The sequence below is a fragment of the Brachyhypopomus gauderio genome, unplaced genomic scaffold, assembly GCF_052324685.1.
Source record: "Brachyhypopomus gauderio isolate BG-103 unplaced genomic scaffold, BGAUD_0.2 sc291, whole genome shotgun sequence".
Taxonomy (NCBI): domain Eukaryota; kingdom Metazoa; phylum Chordata; class Actinopteri; order Gymnotiformes; family Hypopomidae; genus Brachyhypopomus; species Brachyhypopomus gauderio.
Window position 1 is genome coordinate 37,501 of NW_027507112.1, and position 21,875 is coordinate 59,375.

A 21,875-nucleotide genomic window follows, 5' to 3' on the forward strand; every position below is an offset into this window, starting at 1 on the left:
TCCCTCTCTGTGACTTTCCTCTCACTCTCCATTCTCCTCTCTCACTCTTTTTCACTCTCTCACTCCCTCTCTCTCTCTCTGTGCGCTGTATTATAGTAATACTCTTATCTCCTCACTGCAGCGATTGGTTTGGGATGAAGCCTCCTACTTCCACACCCACTCATAACCACCCCCTTCTCTCTCTTCTTTCTCTCTCTCTTCTCTCTCCTCTCTCTCCTCTTCTCTCTGATTTCCTTTCTCCTCTCTCTCCCTCTCTCTCTCCCTCCTCTCATTTCCATTCTCCCCTCTCTCATCTCATCTCTCTCTCTCTCTCTCCCTCACTCTCTCTCTCTCTCTCTCTCTCTCTCCCTCTCTCCTTTCCAGTCATGTTGGATGTAAAACTGGGCCATGGCGTTGCACATTTGTAGGTTAGCCAGCTCATACCTAATATTCATGGTAATAGTGCCGTTTGTTCACTGGTTCCTTGTAAAGCTGTAGAGGGTACTCACATAATGGCTGAATCCCTGCACATGTAAGTGTGAATTCATGTAAAAAAGGAGCTTTTCCACCGGGGAACATCCACATAGCTGATTTGTGACGGGCGGGGGAGATATGAGAGGGGCCTCTGGACACTCTTAGTTCTTTGTTCTCTGTGGGAAAGTTAATTACATTTCCACTTTTTTCTTCATCTTTGACTTCAGTGCCAATGGTCTGTTATCATAACAGATTAATTCTACCAGAAGTGATTAGAGTGGCGCTGGTGTTCCTGTGATGGAGCGAGGCAGTCACCGGGGGGCGCCGTGGAGTTGAGAGCACCATCGCCCTGGTCGTGATGTAATGAAAGGGAGGTGACTGCTGCCGGTTTGCATCATGCTGTTTCATGTCTCACTGCGTCTCGCTGCGTCTCACACAGGACTCTGATCAGGCTCCTCATGTCCCCCAGCACTGTCACCCTGACCTACTGCTGCAGTGTCCAGATCACTTTGGTGTGTGTGTGGGTGTGTGTGTGTGTGTGTGTGTGTGTGTTTTGTCAAACCCTACCAGACCTTTCACAGTGATCCTGGATTATATGTTTTAGAGCATCTAAACACCACATACAACACTGCAGACACTCCTACACAGCCGCCCTCTGCTGGGGTTCAGATGGGACTGTCCTACACAACTGTTCTCATTCAAGTGCTTCACATGTTTATATAGATTTTTCAATTACAAATACAAATAAATATTCTCACATGATTTATTCAATGAGACAAGTTGATTTGGACAAGTGAGTTTAGGTACTCCATGTTTCTCTCATGTCAGTATAATGTTATATAATATCTTTATAATATAATGTCTTTATAATATAATGACTTTATAATATACTGTAATGTCTTTAGAGAATTCAGGGCATATGTGTCAAAGCTCCCAGCAGCCCTAGATGCTTTGACAGCTGGGCCTGTATTGAATCAGTATCCCAGCAACCATGGTTATGGACTTGTAGACGATGTAGTTGGATTACTGTCATCTCGGCTCTGCCTCGTGATCCATCATAAGGCACGGCTGAGGTCAGGGGTCAGCTTGTTAACCCTTCCCATTTGCCAGGCACAGGGGCGGGGAGCCTGCTGTTTGCGGGGCAGCATTTTATTATGTGCTGTCAAACACATGATGCACCAGACAGATGGCGGAAAGAGAGCTTATTAGCAAAATCAGTACCCAGCAGTGTGTGCAGGGGTCAGAGGTCAGCATCACTAGATCAGCCTAAACCACTGGATACTAAAGCTCAGGATATCTCCACATTTCCAGAACTATTTTGCTGTAGTATAGAATTTAAAATTTCATAGAAATGGCCTGTTAGTTTTCATTGAATTTCATCATTTCAAAATCAGGAGTTGTGTTAGAGAAGGATTATCGTCCCGCCGTACTGGTGTGATGTGTCAAACGTGAGAAGATGCAAATGAGAGTCAGCCGAATTAAGCAGAAACGCACACACACTCACACGCTCATGAGAACTGACAATACAAACCAGGAAAGAAGAGGTATTTATACACAGTGGAATTAGGTCAAAACAAGACACAGGTGGGACAAACCAAACAGATCCAAGCAGAAACCAGGTGCACCTGAACTAAGACAGAGACACACATGAGAGATGAGGGTGGGGAGAGGATAGAAACACAAAACCACAAGCACATGTCAGGAGTGAAATGAAAACAAACAGAACAAGCAAAAACAGACAGAACAATCAGAGCATTGTGTGGTGTGGAGCACAGCAGTGAATGAGCGTGATGAGTCTTGAATGGGGGCGATGAGTCTTGAATGAGGGGGATGACTCTTGAATGAGGGGAATGACTCTTGAATGAGGGCGCTGACTCTTGAATGAGGGCGGTGACTCTTGAATGAGGGGGATGACTCTTGAATTAGAGGCATGACTCTTGAATGAGAGGGATGACTTAAACGAGGGCGATGACTCTTGAAAGAGGGGGATGAATCTTGAATGAGGGCGATGAGTCTTGAATGAGGGTGATGACTCTTGAATGAGGGGGATGAGTCTTGAATGAGGAAGATGACTCTTGAATGAGGGCAGTGACTCTTGAATGAGGGGGGTGACTCTTGAATGAGGGTGATGACTCTTGAAAGAGGGGGATGAATCTTGAATGAGAGGCACGGCTCTTGAATGAGGGATGACTCTTGAAAGAGGGGGATGAATCTTGAATGAGAGGGATGACTCTTGAATGAGGGTGATGACTCTTGAATGAGACGGATGACTCTTGAATGAGGGCGATGACTCTTGAATAAGGGGGCTGACTCTTGAATGAATGAGGGGGATGACTCTTGAATGAATGAGGGGATGACTCTTGAATGAATGAGGAGGATGACTCTTGAATGAATGAGGGGGATGACTCTTGAATGAGGGGGTGACTCTTGAATGAGGGGGATGACTCTTGAAAGAGGGCAGTGACTCTTGAATGAGAGGGATGACTCTTGAAAGAGGGGGATGAATCTTGAATGAGAGGGATGACTCTTGAATGAGGGCGATGACTCTTGTATGAGGGCGATGAATCTTGAATGAGGGCGATGACTCTTGAATGAGACAGATGACTCTTGAATGAGGGCGATGACTCTAGAATGAGGGCGATGACTCTTGAATAAGGGGGCTGACTCTTGAATGAATGAGGGGGATGACTCTTGAATGAATGAGGGGGATGACTCTTGAATGAGGAAGATGACTCTTGAATGAGTGCAGTGACTCTTGAATGAGGAAGATGACTCTTGAATGAGGGCGGTGACTCTTGAATGAGGGGGATGATTCTTGAATTAGAGGCATGACTCTTGAATGAGAGGGATGACTTAAATGAGGGCGATGACTCTTGAATGAGGGTGATGACTCTTGAAAGAGGGGGATGAATCTTGAATGAGAGGCATGACTCTTGAATGAGGGCGATGACTCTTGTATGAGGGCGATGACTCTTGAATGAGAGGGATGACTCTTGAATGAGGGGGCTGACTTGAATGAATGAGGGGGGGTGACTCTTGAATGAGGGCAATGACTCTTGAATAAGGGCGATGACCCTTGAATGAGAGGGATGACCCTTGAATGAGGGTGATGACTGTTGAATGAGAGGGATGACTCTTGAATGAGGGCGATGAATCTTGAATGAGGGCGATGAATCTTGAATGAGGGCGGTGACTCTTGAATGAGGGTGATGACTCTTGAAAGAGGGGGATGAATCTTGAAAGAGGGGGATGAATCTTGAAAGAGGGGGATGAATCTTGAATCAGAGGCATGACTCTTGAATGAGGGCGATGACTCTTGTATGAGGGCGATGACTCTTGAATGAGAGGGATGACTCTTGAATGAGGGGGCTGACTTTAATGAATGAGGGGGATGACTCTTGAATGAGGGCAATGACCCTTGAATGAGGGTGATGACTGTTGAATGAGAGGGATGACTCTTGAATGAGGGCGATGAATCTTGAATGAGGGCGGTGACTCTTGAATGAGGGTGATGACTCTTGTATGAGGGCGTTGACTCTTGAATGAGATGGATGACTCTTGAACAGTAGCGAACCGTGACCTTTAAACCTGGGCCGGGCGGAAATTATCATACAGTTAAGCCCGCACACTAAGAGAGAAGATATGATTGGTCAATTTTGCTGTCATTTGAAACTGGTATTGCGCTGAATTATAACTGCCAGGCCCTCTGTAAACGAACAGCGGGCATCACAGTCCTGATAGGGGGAGACACAGGCTCACAGGCTTCCACTTAACCCCTCACCTTCCAACACAGATTGAACAGACACGGGTGAATAATTTATTTGCTTATATTTTTGTAATTGTTTGGATGTTGAATGTCAAACTGTAAGTAGATAAAATTAAATTGGATAATTATATATATAATGCTTTAAGAATATTTTAGGCCCTCTGAGAGGGCGTAGAGGGCCCTGACGGTTCCCCACTGCTCTTGAATGACTGAGGGGGATGACTCTTGAATGAGGGCGATGACTCTTGTATGAGGGCGTTGACTCTTGAATGAGACGGATGACTCTTGAATGAGGGCGATGACTCTTGAATGAGGGAGATGATTCTTGAATGAGGGAGATGATTCTTGAATGAGGGAGATTATTCTTGAATGAGGGAGATGACTCTTGAATGAGGGAGATGATTCTTGAATGAGGGAGATTATTCTTGAATGAGAGGGATGACTCTTGAATGAGGGAGATGATTCTTGAATGAGGGCGATGACTCTTGAATGAGGGAGATTATTCTTGAATGAGGGAGATGACTCTTGAATGAGGGAGATGATTCTTGAATGAGGGAGATTATTCTTGAATGAGAGGGATGACTCTTGAATGAGGGAGATGACTCTTGAATGAGGGAGATGACTCTTGAATGAGGGAGATGACTCTTGAATGAGGGAGTTGATTCTTGAATGAGGGAGATTATTCTTGAATGAGAGGGATGACTCTTGAATGAGGGTGATGACTCTTGAATGAGAGGGATGACTCTTGAATGAGGGAGATGACTCTTGAATGAGGGAGATGATTCTTGAATGAGGGAGATGACTCTTGAATGAGGGTGATGACTCTTGAATGAGGGAGATGATTCTTGAATGAGGGAGATGACTCTTGAATGAGGGAGATGACTCTTGAATGAGGGAGATGATTCTTGAATGAGGGAGATGACTCTTGAATGAGGGAGATGATTCTTGAATGAGGGAGATGATTCTTGAATGAGGGAGATGACTCTTGAATGAGGGAGATGATTCTTGAATGAGGGCGATGAATCTTGAATGAGGGAGGTGATTCTTGAATGAGGGAGATGACTCTTGAATGAGGGAGATGACTCTTGCTACCTATCTGTTAGTACAATGCAGATCTGCTCTTGGTGACTGGAGGTCAATCATTGACCAAATAATCACTCATTCTTGTTTCTCAGATGATGCACTTTTAAGTACAGATGCCCCACAGAACTGGGAGAGAATCATGTAGTAGTAGGAGAATCATACCACAATGTGCAGTGATTGCAATGAGCAGCCCTAAAATCTCTACACTGCACTGTTCTGCCGTTTCCAAGGCTCCCTTATATATGCTGTATAAGGTTTTCAGTTAAGGCTTTTGCATTACTTACTGTTTCTATTTATATCCCATAGTTATCTGAGCCAAATCATATTGTGCAAAAATCATATCATCATATCATGAACATGGATTAGACTTCATTTTATCTGATTATCAATAATCAGATCATAAATGTGTACACCTACATGAATGTGTCATCTTTACAAACCTTTGTCAAGCAGGACTTCAGATTGATGTACAGACAGCATTCCCTCCCCCAGATCCATACCCCCCCCCCCCCCCTCCCGCGATCCACAGTTCTGCTGTAGAGGGAAGCGCGATCAGTTAATAAGCACAGCAGGTGTGTTTGTAAAGAAGCCCGTGTGGCAGACAGGGGAGCTCTGATGCTGCTGGACTTTCCACGGAGAGTGAGCTCCGTCAGGAACCTGCTGGTGTTTAGTATTCATCGTTGGCTTTGGATGTGGGAGTGTGGTGCTGAGAGCCAGTCGATGATGGCGAGGTCCTCCAGGGAGGTTGTGAACAGCTCATGCTCTTAATGAGTGAGAGAAACCACCTGACCACCTTTCTTCATCATCCTTCTCTTCCTCTCTAAGAGCGCACATACACAGCCGCAGGTTTGTCAGTAAGACCAGTTTCACCAGTAAGATGGTATGGCCAGGCACCCCAGTTTGCTGTCTTCATGGATTTCTACTCAATAAAGACAAACTCCCGACTTCTTTATGGTTGTGCCTTCACTGACAGGTCTGTGTGTGTGTGTGTGTGTGTGTGTGTGTGTGTGAGAGAGAGAGAGACAGCAAGCACAATGAGTGTGGATGGTGTGTGTCACCTCAGTCACGGAGGTGTTTCAGTATATCATCAGTGTATCAGACACTAGATGGACAGCAGTCCTCCCTCATCCTGACACTTCACACCAGCACAGCTGACTCTCTGAACACATCTACAGAACAGAACACAGGACTGTCACATCTATCATCTTTCTGGAGATCTACAGCTGTGTGGTGTGTGTATCTGTGTGCATATGTGTTTCTGTATGTGTACATGCGTGGATGTGTGTATCTGTGTATGTTCTTCTGTGTGTGTGTACTGTGTGTGTGTGTGTGTGTGTGTATCTGTGTGCTGTCTCTCTTCTGATTACTCGTTCCTCATAAATAGTCCATGACCACAACAGCTGATGGTGAACGGTCATTAATTCCTTCATTAACCTGCGACTAACCTCCCAGCGTGATGGACACGGCCTGTCCGGGCTGAGCAGACTGCAGGGTGGATCTGCGGTGTGGAGAGCAGGAGCCAGCCCATCCCAGTCTAGCCCAGTCCAGTCCAGTCCAGCCCTGCCCAGCCTAGCCCAGCTCAGCCCTGCCCAGGCCAACCCAGCCCATCCCAGCCCATCCCAGCCCAGTCCAGTCCAGTCCAGTCCAGCCTAGCCCAGCCTAGCCCAGCCCAGCCCAGCCCAGCCCAGCCCAGCCCTGCCCTGCCCAACCCAGGCCAGCCCAGGCTGCTCTCTGCTCTGACACCTCTGAGCTCCAGCGTGGGCTGTGTTGGCCTTCCATCACAGCTTTGAATTTCAAAACATTAATCTGCTGAAGTTTCACTTTATTCCAACCTCATTTTTTCTTTGTCTATCTCTCCCTACCTCTCTTTTACACATAAATCCGTGTGATGTGCTTTAGAACGTTTTACAGTTCTATTAGCAGTAAATATTCTGATGTGAAGCCCATAGTTGCTCTTATCTGTGTTAGCTCAACACTCATGACTGATGTTCAGAAAGCACTGCCACATTTCTGTTCTGAGTCCAGTCTAACAAAGGCAACTGAATTCACTTCTGCTCTCATGGGAAGAGTGAGACTACTTTTTTATGTAGATTTCTCAGAGCTCCTACATAACCATCTTAGGAAATGCTATTCAGCCATTTTAAATCAGGTTTAAGGCACGGCCAACTTATGTAGGCAATTCCCAACATCCAGTGTGATCTCCAAGTTCTAGTGTGATTCCACGTTCTAGAGTTTCTAGTTCCAGCTCTTGTGTGTAGTACCTGTGTATGCCATCTTGATGTGTGGAGCACCTCAATTTCAAGCATGTTGTTATTCCATTGAATTCTGCACACCATAAGAGGCTATAAATCATGTCAGCCCCGTCCCAGGTGGCCAACGCTGCAGTGTTGACAACATTAACCCCCTCCTTCGGACCCAGCCGGCTCAGGGGTACCATCTTAATGAGTTGTTAACTTACTATTGTCTGGAGCAGTAGCTCATTCCGGACTCAGGTACCTCAGGGTCCTGGAAAAGCGTGATAATGAGAGCTTGTTTATCATCGATTGCTGACTGGTGAATTAGGGCGAGAGGGACACTCGATTTGTTTACGTCCCCTCTCTCACTCTCTCTCTCTCCCTCTCTCACTCTCTCTCTCTCCCTCTCTTTCTCTCTCTCTCTCTTCCCCTTCTGTCGCCCTGCCTCTCCTGCCCTGTGGCGTCTGGAAGGCCGGGGTCAACGTCTTGCTCCAGGACGTGGGCGGCAACACGGCGCTGGACTACGCTGGCGAGGGCACGGAGAGCAACGCCATTCTCACCCAGCACCTGGAGGAGAACGGTAGGCCACACCCACCGTGTCCGACACAGCACAAACGGCCGAGCATTAACCCCGCCTCTTAAGGGGTTACGAGGTATCAGAGGGGGATGGTCACATGAACACACGGGGGCGGGGCCTGGACATATGGCACCTCCCACCCCTCTGTGTTCCACAGCTTTGGCTACACACACTCTGCTCTCTGAGGGGCCCACAGAGGGAGTGCAGACTGGATTATTCATTACTGTTTATTGTCAGTGCTGGTGAACATGCCGGCTAGCGCCTCACACATTACCTGGTCCCTTCTGAACCCAGCTCTCCCTAACACAGCCATCAGTCCTGTCAGCTAACCTGTACAATTACACGCACTTAGAGAATTTGGGATACAAGCCTCTCCTCTCGTTCTCGGGACTGGGCTGTGAGCGCCAACCATAGTGTGGGGCAGTGTAGTTCACTACAGAACTGGATTCATGATTATGATGTGTAGGACTATTGAATATTGGAAGGTCACAATTAATGCACGATGATGAGGGCTTTAATTACAAGGAGCTGTTCAGAGAGGTGGGCTTGAGTTAGTCTGCTGTTCAGAGAGGTGGGCTTGAGTTAGTCTGCTAATGAATTGCTGATTACTTTTGCTGTTCGTGCTGTGACAAGCCTCAAGTTGTCAGGTTAATCACAGGGAATTCACAGGCACTTCTGCACAGTGGTCGATTGAAATGCACAAATCACCTCCGATGGTCTACAGTCCTGGTTTTCATGTTGAGAGCAGTGGTGATGGTGACCGTGCACAAAACACGGCACCCGGGCCAGCACCGTGGACCCGGGGACCTGTGTGTAGTGTGTGTGTGCAGTTGTGGTGAAGTATGTCCTGAGGCTGGTGCGGTGTGTCCGGGTGTTGTAGAACTCTTCTGGGAATGGGGTTTCTGTTTCTCTATTACCTCTCCACTTGTCCTTCTTTATCACATTAGAACACACACACACACACACACACACACACATACACACACACACACACACACACACACACACACACATCGTTGACCCCAACCTGCTCTTGCTCTTGGTCACCAATACTGCGCCTAACACACGTGCACCCACTTACACACAGACCCAAACACACAGGGAGGAATCCCAAATCACTCCACTGTGTTGGGAGCGTTCATGACATTCTGATCCGTATGGCCCAAGATGCTGCTTCCTCTGCTCGGCTTGGTTGCCATGGGAAACTCCTGCTTACTGCTCCAACAGGACGTGATGGATAGCAGACTTGTCAGTTCTCCTGTGGTCATTTTACACTCAAGACAACATCGATCTCCTCTCACACCAAGCAAAGAATCCACAATGACCTTTTCTTACTCACAGAGAAAATGTACCAACTCAACTCAAAGACTCTGGCTGAGAGGTTTTGTTTACGAGCGTTAAGCGTGCGATGCATCCTCAGACTGCTCAAACACCTCAGACTGCTTAAACACCTCAGACTGCTCAAACACCTCAGACTGCTCAAACACCTCAGACTGCTCAAACACCTCAGAATCCTCAGACTGCTTAAACACCTCAGACTGCTTAAACACCTCAGACTGCTTAAACACCTCAGACTGCTTAACAGGGTACCCGCGGGTCCTTAAAAAGTCTTAAAATGTCTTAAATTTAGTTTTCCATATTCAAGGCCTAAAAATGTCTTAAAATGTCTGGAATTTTATGAGGGGAGGCATTAAATTATTATAAGTGTGTGTTGTTCAGTTGTTCTGGCGCGACGTGAACTTTGCCGAATCTAGCGCTAATGCAGAAAATAACCGCTCCAGGGTCCTAGTGCTAGATTCCTAGCGTTGGAGTATACAGCCTCAACAACGTCAACAATTTTCGTTCGCCCCCCCCCCCCCCCCCCCCCCCCCCCCCCGTCAACGATGTGGAACACACCTGCATCCCCGGTAAGAGGTATTAAAAAGGTCTTAAAAGTCATTGAATTTGAGATTTAAAAATGTGCAGATACCCTGGCTTAAACACCTCAGACTGCTTAAACACCTCAGACTGCTCAAACACCTCAGAATCCTCAGACTGCTTAAACACCTCAGACTGCTCAAACACCTCAGACTGCTCAAACACCTCAGACTGCTCAAAAACCTCAGACTGCTTAAACACCTCAGACTGCTTAAACACCTCAGACTGCTCAAACACCTCAGAATCCTCAGACTGCTCAAACACCTCAGACTGCTTAAACACCTCAGACTGCTCAAACACCTCAGAATCCTCAGACTGCTTAAACACCTCAGACTGCTCAAACACCTCAGACTGCTCAAACACCTCAGACTGCTCAAACACCTCAGACTGCTTAAACACCTCAGACTGCTCAAACACCTCAGACTGCTCAAACACCTCAGACTGCTCAAACACCTCAGAATCCTCAGACTGCTTAAACACCTCAGACTGCTCAAACACCTCAGACTGCTCAAACACCTCAGACTGCTCAAACACCTCAGACTGCTTAAACACCTCATACTGCTTAAACACCTCAGACTGCTCAAACATCTCAGACTGCTTAAACACCTCAGTCTCCTCAGACTGCTCAAACACCTCAGACTGCTCAAACACCTCAGACTCCTCAGACTGCTCAAACACCTCAGACTCCTCAGACTGCTCAAACACCTTAGTCTCCTCAGGCTCCTCAGAAGTGATAGACACATGCTTGATAGAGAGCAAAAAACTGTGGGTTTCAGGTGGGTGGATGAAGCAGGTGGGTGGATGGATCAGGCAGGTGGGTGGTAGCTGGTGACGCTACATTATGGAGGAAGGTGGTTAGGAGCATGAAGCATTTTGGGTAAAAACTGCTTGGTTATTAAGTGTTATGATCCACTATACACTGGGAAAATATCAAACATCTAACTCCTAGTACTGAGAAATCAGAGCAGTGTGAAAAATGAGAACAGACTTGGGGCCTGTGCAAATATCACATACATTTTGTACATACGTGTGTGTGTGTGTGTGTGTGTGTGTGTGTGTGTGTGTGTGTGTGTGTGTGTGTGTGTGTGTGTGTGTGTGTGTGTGTGTGTGTGAAGGAGTCGATCTGAGCTCCCTGCAGCAGATGAAGACCCAGAGGGCATCTGTCATGCTGTCAGATGTGAGACAGCTGCTCAGCAGTGGGGCCAGCGTTAACCAGCGGAGTGAGGATGGGGTCACCCTGGTGAGTCCTCATTTAGCTCACTCAACCTCCTGCTCACTCTCACTCTTAACCTCACCCTCATTTAGCTCACTCAACCTGCTGTTCACTCTCACTCTTAACCTCACCCTCATTTAGCTCACTCAACCTCCTGCTCAATCTCACTCTTAACCTCACCCTCATTAACTCACTCAACCTCCTGCTCACTCTCACTCTTAACCTCACCCTCATTAACTCACTCAACCTCATGCTCACTCTCACTCTTAACCTCACCCTCATTAACTCACTCAACCTCATGCTCACTCTCACTCTTAACCTCACCCTCATTAACTCACTCAACCTCATGCCCATGAGTCCAGCAGCATCTGAAAACTAAGTCAGATTATGTTCTTGCATTGTATCTTTCCTTTGTTGTGAAAGTAAGACATTGTGTGTGTGTGTGTGTGTGTGTGTGTGTGTGTGTGTGTGTGTGTGTGTGTGTGTGTGTGTGTGTGTAAAGCTCCACATAGCTTGTGCTAGTGGCTACACAGATGTGGTGTCTCTACTTTTGGAGGGAGGAGCAGACGTGCAGGCTGCAGACAGTGGCTACTGGACCCCCCTCCACCTCGCCGCAAAATATGGGCAGGTCAGTCTCTCATTCAAATATGGGCAGGTCAGTCTCTCATTCAAATATGGGCAGGTCAGTCTCTCATTCAAATATGGGCAGGTCAGTCTCTCTCATTCAAATATGGGCAGGTCAGTCTCTCTCATTCAAATATGGGCAGGTCAGTCTCTCATTCAAATATGGGCAGGTCAGTCTCTCTCATTCAAATATGGGCAAGTCAGTCTCTCATTCAAATATGGGCAGGTCAGTCTCTCTCATTCAAATATGGGCAGGTCAGTCTCTCATTCAAATATGGACAGGTCAGTCTAATTTAAATATGGGCAGGTCAGTCTCTCTCATTCAAATATGGGCAGGTCAGTCTCATTCAAATATGGGCAGGTCAGTCTCTCTCATTCAAATATGGGCAGGTCAGTCTCTCATTCAAATATGGGCAGGTCAGTCTCTCTCTCATTAAAATATGGGGAAGTCAGTCTCTCTCATTAAAATACAGGCAGGACAGTCTCTCACTCATTAAAATACAGGCAGGTCAGTCTCATTAAAATACGGGTAGGTCAGTCTCTCATTAAAATACGATCAGGTCATTGCCTCTGATTAAAATACCTGCAGGTCAGTCTCTCATTAAAATGCAGGCAGGTCAGTCTCTCTTTCTTTAAAACACAGGTAGGTCGGTCTCATTAAAATATGGGCAGGTCAGTCTCTCTCATTCAAATATGAGCAGGTCAGTCTCTCTAAGAGATCAATTTATTCAGTGTTGTTATGGTTGTTTGATAATAAAAACAACAATGTATCCACATTACAGCATATTTAAAAACATTTACAGACATATTAAAATATTCTCATTTACAATTTCATAATGCATACTAAACACTTTACTGCACTGGGATGAAATCATATGTTGATTGGACAACGTTGCATTTCCACCAGCCCAGCGTTTGGACAGGGGACACGTTCACAGCGTGTCCTCCCTCAGCCCTGGACGTGTCCAGGAGAGACGGCAGAGGGAGAGCAGTTAATCACGCTGGCATTAATTAGTCTCGTTTCACCCTGACTTGTTCGCAGTCAGAGGGAGCTTGAGCGACTGCCCCTCCGGTGTCTCCTAATAGAAGTGTGCCAGCGTTTCTTTAAGGTGGAGATCGATTCTTCCCGGCGAGGGAGACGTGGGCCTTGGCAGTCCTGCTGACGTAGTCCAACGTGCGGCTCTGTGTGCCTGGCCTGCTGATGAAGGGATTTGTTGTGTATTAATTGCCTCTACTTATCACGCGTTCTCATCTGTTTTACTGAACTGGAAACAGTATGTTTTGGTGAGGAAGTATCAGGCGTGTGAAGAAGTATGAGTGTGTGTGGTGAGCGTGTGTGTGGTGAGCGTGTGTGTGGTGAGAGTGTGTGGTTAGCATGTGTGGCGAGCGTACGTATGTGTGTTTTTGAGTGGACGACAGAGAGAGTATGAGGGAGGGTGTATTTGACAGAATGCAAACACTTCATTACACGCTATCATTTCAGGACAGTCTGTTGCTTTGTGGAGACCAGCCAGACAGGGCAGTGAACAGGAGCTGATTATGTATTCCCTTTTACCCCTCAGCCCTCAAGCCCTGTTCTCACACACACACACACACACACACACACACACACACACACACACACACACACACACGTGTGCACCCCTACAAAATCACCACACAACTCACCACACCCGCAAAATATGCCTGCACACACACAAAACTACATGTGCAAACACACACACACACACAGTCTGCCAGGTTAAGTCAATGACATGTACAGTACACTGTAGTGTACTGTAGCCGGCGTGGCCCTCAGCCCCCCGTACACACCCTACCCAACAGCTGCTGGCCGGTCGGCTCATTAGCGGGAGGAGGGAGAGGAGACTGCAGACAGAACGGCCTTCACCCCCCCCCCCCCCCCCCCCCCCCCTGCTGAGACAGGTAGTGTCCAGGGCAGAACTGGTGTGTGTTGGGTGTGTGGAGGCCCTGGAGTTGAGCCGTAATGGAGGCCCTGGAGTTGAGCCGTAATGGAGGCTCCCTGCTCCTTCATTAGCATGCGCAGCTCTAATGGCCAGGACTCGCCGTCTGCTGCCTGTGTGGTCAGACTGCTGAGCTGGGCAGTTGGGTTTGTGTGTGTGTGTGTGTGTGTGTGTGTGTGTGTGTGTGTGTGTGTGTGTGTCTGGGTGTGCGCATGAGGAAGCTATATAGAAAGGCCAAGACATGATCTGTGTGGTTAAAATGTATTCAGGTGTGTGTGTGTGTGTGTGTGTGTGTGTGTGTGTGTGTGTGTGTGTGTGTGTGTGTAAAGTGAGTGCGTGAAATGGATCATTCAGCATGTCGCTGGTCAGCCCCCAGGAGACGTCTACAGACATCCTCAGCCGTCAAAATTAGATACTTTGCTTAATGTGAAAACAGCAACATCAAATCACATTTAACATTAAATCTGATGCGAAAATAACCCCAAACATTCATGTCAGATCGCTCTGATACACCCCTGACATATCAGTCTGTTACATCCACAAAGGTACATACACTCACACACATTACAACTCATCATCTCACACTGAAACCAGACCACCACATTAAGATGAACTTGGACAGTGTATGTAACCAGTTGTGCTTTTGTGTGTGTGTGTGTGTGTGTGTGTGTGTGTGTGTGTGTGTGTGTGTGTGTGTGTGTGTGTGTGTGTGTGTGTGTGTGTGTGTGTGTGTGTGTGTGCCAGCTGGTGCTGTAGATTGGGTTCTTGGGCTCCTGGCTGGGAACCCGTTGTGGGGGGAGAGGCAGTCTGTCTCAGCATGTGACCTACATCTCCAGCACCATTTCACATTCTCTTTGAATTTTCTCTCCACTGTGTGTGTGCATGTGTGTGTATGCTTTTGGGTGTGTGTAGACTTGCATTGTGAACCAGCTGCTGATGCACAAAGCTGACCCTACTCTCCTCAACTGTAACCAAGACAAGCCCACAGGTAAGATTACACACACACACACACACACACACACACACACACACACACACACACACACACACACACACACACACACACACACACACACACACACACTGCACATACTGTAGGTGGTAATGATGTAAGGATGTGCTGTTCCTCTTTTTGCCTCAGAGATGGGTGATAGTGATGAATGTACTTCCATCAAACACACACACACACACACACACACACACACACACACACACACACACACACACACACACACACACACACCTCAGAGATGGGTGATAGTGATGTATGTACTTCCATCATACACACACACACACACACACACACCTCAGAGATGGGTGATAGTGATGTATGTACTGCCATCACACACACACACACACACACACACACACACACACACACACACCTCAGAGATGGGTGATAGTGATGTATGTACTGCCATCACACACACACACACACACACACACACACACACACACACACACACACACACACACACACACACACACACACACACACACACACACACACCTCAGAGATGGATGATAGTGATGTATGTACTGCCATCACACACACACACACACACACACACACACCTCAGCGATGGGTGATAGTGATGTATGTACTGCCATCACACACACACACACACACACACACACACCTCAGAGATGGGTGATAGTGATGTATGTGCTGCCATCACACACACACACACACACACACACACACACACACACACACACACACACACACACACACACACACACACACACACACCTCAGAGACGGGTGATAGTGATGTATGTACTGCCATCACACACACACACACACACACACACACACACACACACACACACACACACACACACACACACACACACACACACACCTCAGAGATGGGTGATAGTGATGTATGTACTGCCATCACACACACACACACACACACACACACACACACACACACACACACACCTCAGAGATGGATGATAGTGATGTATGTACTGCCATCACACACACACACACACACACACACACACACACACACACACACCTCAGCGATGGGTGATAGTGATGTATGTACTGCCATCACACACACACACACACACACACACACACCTCAGAGATGGGTGATAGTGATGTATGTGCTGCCATCACACACACACACACACACACACACACACACACACACACACACACACACACACACACACACACACACACACACACACACCTCAGAGATGGGTGATAGTGATGTATGTACTGCCATCACACACACACACACACACACACACACACACACACACACACACACACACACACACACACACACACCTCAGAGATGGGTGATAGTGATGTATGTACTGCCATCACACACACTGTCCCCACTGTCACTATTATTACTGTCATAGAGCCACAGCAGGCAGAGAACACACAGATGCAGGTGGAATGTCATTACAGCAATTCACCTGACACGTGCCCAACATTAAATCAGCCTTATGTTAGCAGGTAAATAAGACATAGAACTGCTGAGAAACACAGCTCTGTGTGTGTGTGTGTGTGTGTGTGTGTGTGTGTGTGTGTGTGTGTGTGTGTGTGTGTGTTGTGTGAGAGAGAGAGAGAGAGAGAGAATGAGAGTAAGAGAGAGAGAGAGCTGAATAGAGTTCAGTACTGACATGCTACATGATTGCTGATTGATTTTTTATGATATATCAGGGTGAAAATAAAAAAATAGTAATCATTTTTGCATCATCACCTTCTGCAGCTCAGTTCATTAGTGAGGGTGTTACAGATTATCAGAGCAGGGCACACACACTCCTGACACTACGCCAATGTCATTCAGCCTAAATGACATCTAGTTTGTCAGAGAGAACAAGGTGCCATTTCACAGCGCCACACAGCAGGAGTCAATAACATCTGTGATTAATTATAAGTACATGGTAGAGCTTCTATGAGCTCACCTCATAGTACACAATAAAGGAGATGTGTAATGGTAAAGTGTCTGAGAGGTTTAATGGTAAAGTACTTGAGGAGTTTATTGGTAAAGTACCTGAGGAGTGTAATGGTAAAGTATCTGAGGAGTGTAATGGTAAAGTATCTGAGGGCTTTAATGGTAAAGTATCTGAGGAGTTTATTGGTAAAGTACCTGAGAAGTTTAATGGTAATGTATCTGAGAAGTTTAATGGTAATGTATCTGAGAGGTTTAATGGTAAAGTATCTGAGAGGTTTAATGGTAATGTATCTGAGAGGTTTAATGGTAAAGTATCTGAGAGGTTTAATGGTAATGTATCTGAGAGGTTTAATGGTAAAGTATCTGAGGGCTTTCATGGTAAAGTATCTACCATGAAAAGTTTAATGGTAAAGTATCTGAGGATCTATTCCATGAGTGTCCCGCATCCGTGTGGAAGTTCCTGGGTAAAGGTGTACTCCCACATGACTGGCTACGGTCAATAAAGAAGCAGCAGCAAGGTGGGCAGGTGTGTGAGGGGAGGAGCTTAACTCAGCAAGGTGGGCAGGTGTGTGAGGGGAGGAGCTAAACTCAGCCTGGTGTGCAGGTGTGTGAGGGGTGGAGCTTAACTCAGCATGACAGGCAGGTGTGTTTAGGGGAGGAGCTGCGTATAGAACACTCCCCTGTGTTCCAGCAGTCATTCCCGATATCCCAACATGTGTGTGTGCACGTGTGTGTGAGTGCCGTATGTGTGCTGTGTGTAGAAGAGAGTGGTTTTCCAATGTCGATCTTGGCCAAATGAAAATACAGGCCCCTCGTGGCCTCTTAGAGTCTTAGAGCTCGTTTGGGTGTGGGGGGGGGGGGGGGGGGGGGGGGGGGGTGTTACTGTCTCCCCATGTCTGAAGCTCAGATGGATCGATCCACACTGGCCCATCTCAGCACGGGCACATCCACAAGAAAGATATGGGAGGGGGGTCTCACTGAGAGGATGGCTCAGAAACGAGTCCCAGAACAAAGAGGAGAAAATCACAGCCAGCGATTAAGCTGAGAGGATCTTTATGGCTGCTGTAGCTGTATCAGCTAATATTGATCCAGAGACGGAGTGTCATGGACTCTTCCTCGCTGATCCGCCCTACGACCCCCCCCCCCCCCCCCCCCCCCCCCCCCCTTTTCAGACCTGGCTGCTTCGGCGCCGATCGCGACGCTACTGCAGAGGGCGGAAGAGCTGTGGGCCCTGGGTCAGCAGGACCCGGCAGCGTGGCCCCCCCAGTCTGACCAGCACTGTGAAGACGTCGGCCAGCACGTCAGCGTGCCCGTCAACAAACTGTACGTGCGTCACAGTGGAGGTTTGGAAACCAGCCCGTGGACTGGTGAACGCTCAGACTTCTAGTGGAAATAATGGATGAGATAGAAGCTGATCAGCCTTGATTTCTTTCTTTAGCCACGTCCCATATGTCTATTCTACGTACTTGTATATTACAGCAACAACAACAATAATAACTGTAATAATTTTTACATTTTCTATACCTTTCAAAACACCCTAAGCCCATTTATTTGTATGCTGGCTTTTGATAAGTAAAAATTACATTATTAATATTTAAAAAAGTTCAAATTACATTCTTCTTTTTCTTTGTCATCGTCATCTATTAATATTAATGTTGTTGTTGTGGCTGGTGAAGCTCAGCTGAAGTGTGTTCCTCACGAGCACGTTCTCCGCCTGGCTGGAAACTCAGAGGAGCTTCTGAGCAGCCGCACGAATGCTTTGTTCTCGCGCGCGCTGGAAGGCTTACGGCCGTGCCAGCGGTCTTCTTGTCTCGCTCCGAGACGCCGACGTCTGGCCTGTTGTCCATCTGAGTTCCTCCCTGCAGGAACCCCGCGGTGTTCCCCATCGCGAAGAGAGACAGCTTCCTGGAGAAGAGCACCATGTTTCGAGACTCCGGAGGAAGACTGGCCTGGCACTCCTCCCAGGACAACGGGCTGGACCGGTCTTTCTCCTGCAGCACCAGCAAGCTGGAGCAGGTAGTGGAGGTCCCCCACCCCACCTCCAGACTACACACACCCTCTGTCCTTTCTCTGCGGGCAATCTGTAGCCCAATCCGTCTTCTTTAAGAAGGTTGATAAAGATAGATGTTTTACGTCTAGTGCACATAAACGCAGACTCACGGGACCAGAATTTAGATGAATGTGGGTTCGTTGGTGGGGGCGTCACTGCAGGGATGGGAAGTGTGTGTGTGGAAGTGTGTGTGTGGAAGTGTGTGTGTGGAAGTGTGTGTGTGGATGTGTCTGTGGAATCAGTCATCCTTAGAGCTGAAGAGCAATGAGTCACAGAAATGCACCGTAGTGGTTCTGCCAACCCTAAGGGTGAACTCTGACCTCTAGGGACCAGGATAAATAAGAGCCATTAGTTTCAAGGTGCTCACTGAGGATGTTGAGATTGCATGATGCACGTGTGTATGTGTATGTGTATGTGTGTGTGTGTGTGTGTGTGTGTGTGTGTGTGTGTGTTTGCATGCGTGACCTTCTGATATCATTGTGTTTCAGGTAAAACTAATGCCTCCAGCACCTAATGATGACCTCGCTTCCCTGAGTGAACTAACAAACAGCAGCCTTCTGTACGAGATGCAGAAACGCTTTGGCAATGACCAAATCTATGTATGTATACACACACACACACACACACACCACACACACACACACACACACACACACACACACAGACTGGAGTGTATTAAAGTACCTTCTCTTTCCCATTTAATGTATCGATCTCTCTGAGGCCCTGTGGTGAAAATGAGCTCTCACTTCTTGTGCGGGCGGCCCCCTTTAAACCTGCTCTTGGGGCGTGGCTTCAGTAAGGCCCTCCCTCTGCAGGCCTGCTCTCGGGCTAGCTTCAGTAAGGCCCTCCCTCTGCAGGCCTGCTCTCGGGCTAGCTTCAGTAAGGCCCTCCCTCTGCAGGCCTGGATGGCGGCCCAAAGAACACACACATTTTTATCTGTGTCTGAGCCGTTGGGCTTCACGTGGCCTCCCCTGGAGCTGTGTGCCAGCCAGTGCATACGTCACGTGACACACACTCCCGCTTGCTAACACACTCGCTCCATTGCTCTCTACTCTGTGGGTCTGGAGCCGGGCCGGTGGCCATCGTCTGTAGTGCTGCCAGGGCCTGGTGTCTGCATGGCAGAACTTTGGGTCCCACTGGTAACTGGGGCCAGAGACACTGGCCAACTCTGGAGAGAGATGAAGAGAGATGGAGAAAGATGGAGAAAGATGGAGAAAGATGGAGAGAGCCTCACAATGGGCCTTTTATTTGCTCTGCTAATAGTGTAACTGCTATACCTGCTCCCATACACCACTGTCTTCTTTAATGGTTGTAAAAAGGATTAAAAACCCTCACGTCAATTTATATCGAAGTTCTCAACTCTCTTTTACACACAGACACACACACATAAACACACACACACACACACACTTTGAAACTTTTTTATTCAGGAGTCATTCACATTCTTTGACAGTTGTGTGTGTTAAGTGCAAGTCAATAGGGCCGTGATTAGCCCAAGAAATCCGTTTTTCTCCATTCAGGCCCCGCGCGGCTCCAGCCATCCGTGGCTCGGATCGTTTGAGCAGGCCTGCCATCAGCAGGCGCGTGCGGGCAGTAATGCCTGGCAGATAGCTAAGCCTCAGCAGGAGGCAGCCGGCCGAGCCCGATGGCCGACCCAGAATCGATGCCTAATAGCTGCGGCCGTTTCCATGCTCTCACTTCAGGCCCATTGAAGGCTCGCCTACATCACGGCGGTGAGAAACACAAGCGAGACGGGGCGGGGCCGCGGAGACACAGGCGAGACACCGGCTGAGGGAGGAAGTGCAATTTGCACACTGTGTAAAGTGGCGTAATGATGGCACAGTGATTACTGCAAGGTGACGAACGTCTTTTAGATGTGAATGGAGCAGCTGGAAGAAAAACTGAGAGAGAAGGTGACCAAAAGCAGAGGACTAAGTGTGTGTGTGTGTGTGTGTGTGTGTGTGTGTGTGTGTGTGTGTGTGTATGTGTGTGTGTGCTCATGCTCGTACTCGTGTGTGTGTGTGTGTGTGATACTAGCAGAAATACTGATGTCGGTGATTTAGTAATTGTTATTTACCCTCGTCAGTGTTCACCTGCACCTGTGTAGTGTGCTCACTTAACTACAGTGAAGGGCAAAAGGTTAATGTTGCCCTGTGCACACAGGCATTTATTAGCAGTAATGTGGCCCCTCCTCCCCCTTCCCTGGAGAATACGCTTCAGTGGCTGAGCCCCGCCCACCCTCACTGGCCCCGCCCACTCCTCCTTGGTTCCTGCTCTTTGAGGGAGCGTTGGAGATGAGTCCATCAGTGCAGATCTGTGCACAGGCCTTTGCAGGATAGGTCATACACACATTTCAAAGTCATCCTACAGAACAGCGGGACATTGTCATGCCTGCCGGGACAGTGATGGACTGAGCTAAGGGGGCAGTCGGATTGTCCCGCCTTCACTTCCTTGGCATATGATTGTGTTTCCTCATTGATTTAGCTGTGGCATTCATCACATTATCTCTGTTCTTTTTTTGTCTTTCTTGTTCTTTCTTTCTGACTTTGCAGACTTACATCGGACACATTCTTCTTCTCGTAAACCCCAACAAAGACCTGCCTATCTACTCCAGTCTTGTAAGTCTTTAACTCCCCGCACTTCACATGTGTACCAATCGGGCTCCATCGATCATCTGTGTGATGTTAAGTGTGTGTTTCCCACGTGTGCCCTGTGTAAAAGGCCCTGCTCGTACAGCAGGAAGTGCCCTTGATTAATAATTCATCCTCTTCCTGTCAGCACTCCTTCTGCCGTGGTCTCCCAGACTCCTCTCTGGCATTCCCTCCTTCCTGTTTCTCTCCTGCCCTTCCTCCTGTATCTCTTAAGAGCAGCTCACGTTTCTGTGCCCGGTCCAGAGGGTCTTGTGCGCAGACCCGGCCGTAGGGGGGAACCGTGGGCCGGTGACGGTGGGAGCATGGTCAGTATGCTGGCAGCTCAAGCTGTGCTGGGTGGGAGGAGCGTCCCAGGCCCATTTCAGGCATGGTTCCACCTGCGTGAACCCTGTTGGGGCCCTGGAGCGCAGTGACACACAGAGG

General features: G+C 47.9%; 1 protein-coding gene across 1 annotated transcript in view; it reads left to right on the forward strand.

Moving 5' to 3' along the window:
* myo16 (myosin XVI) overlaps nt 1–21,875 on the forward strand; it is an 88,129-nt gene that overhangs the window by 36,031 nt on the left and 30,223 nt on the right. The window contains 10 exon segments of the mRNA XM_076995942.1: nt 8,008–8,116; nt 11,146–11,270; nt 11,746–11,871; nt 14,741–14,816; nt 17,924–18,074; nt 18,617–18,767; nt 19,290–19,400; nt 21,354–21,419; nt 21,523–21,531; nt 21,696–21,757. Of these exon segments, the coding sequence (XP_076852057.1) occupies nt 8,008–8,116; nt 11,146–11,270; nt 11,746–11,871; nt 14,741–14,816; nt 17,924–18,074; nt 18,617–18,767; nt 19,290–19,400; nt 21,354–21,419; nt 21,523–21,531; nt 21,696–21,757 (986 nt within the window).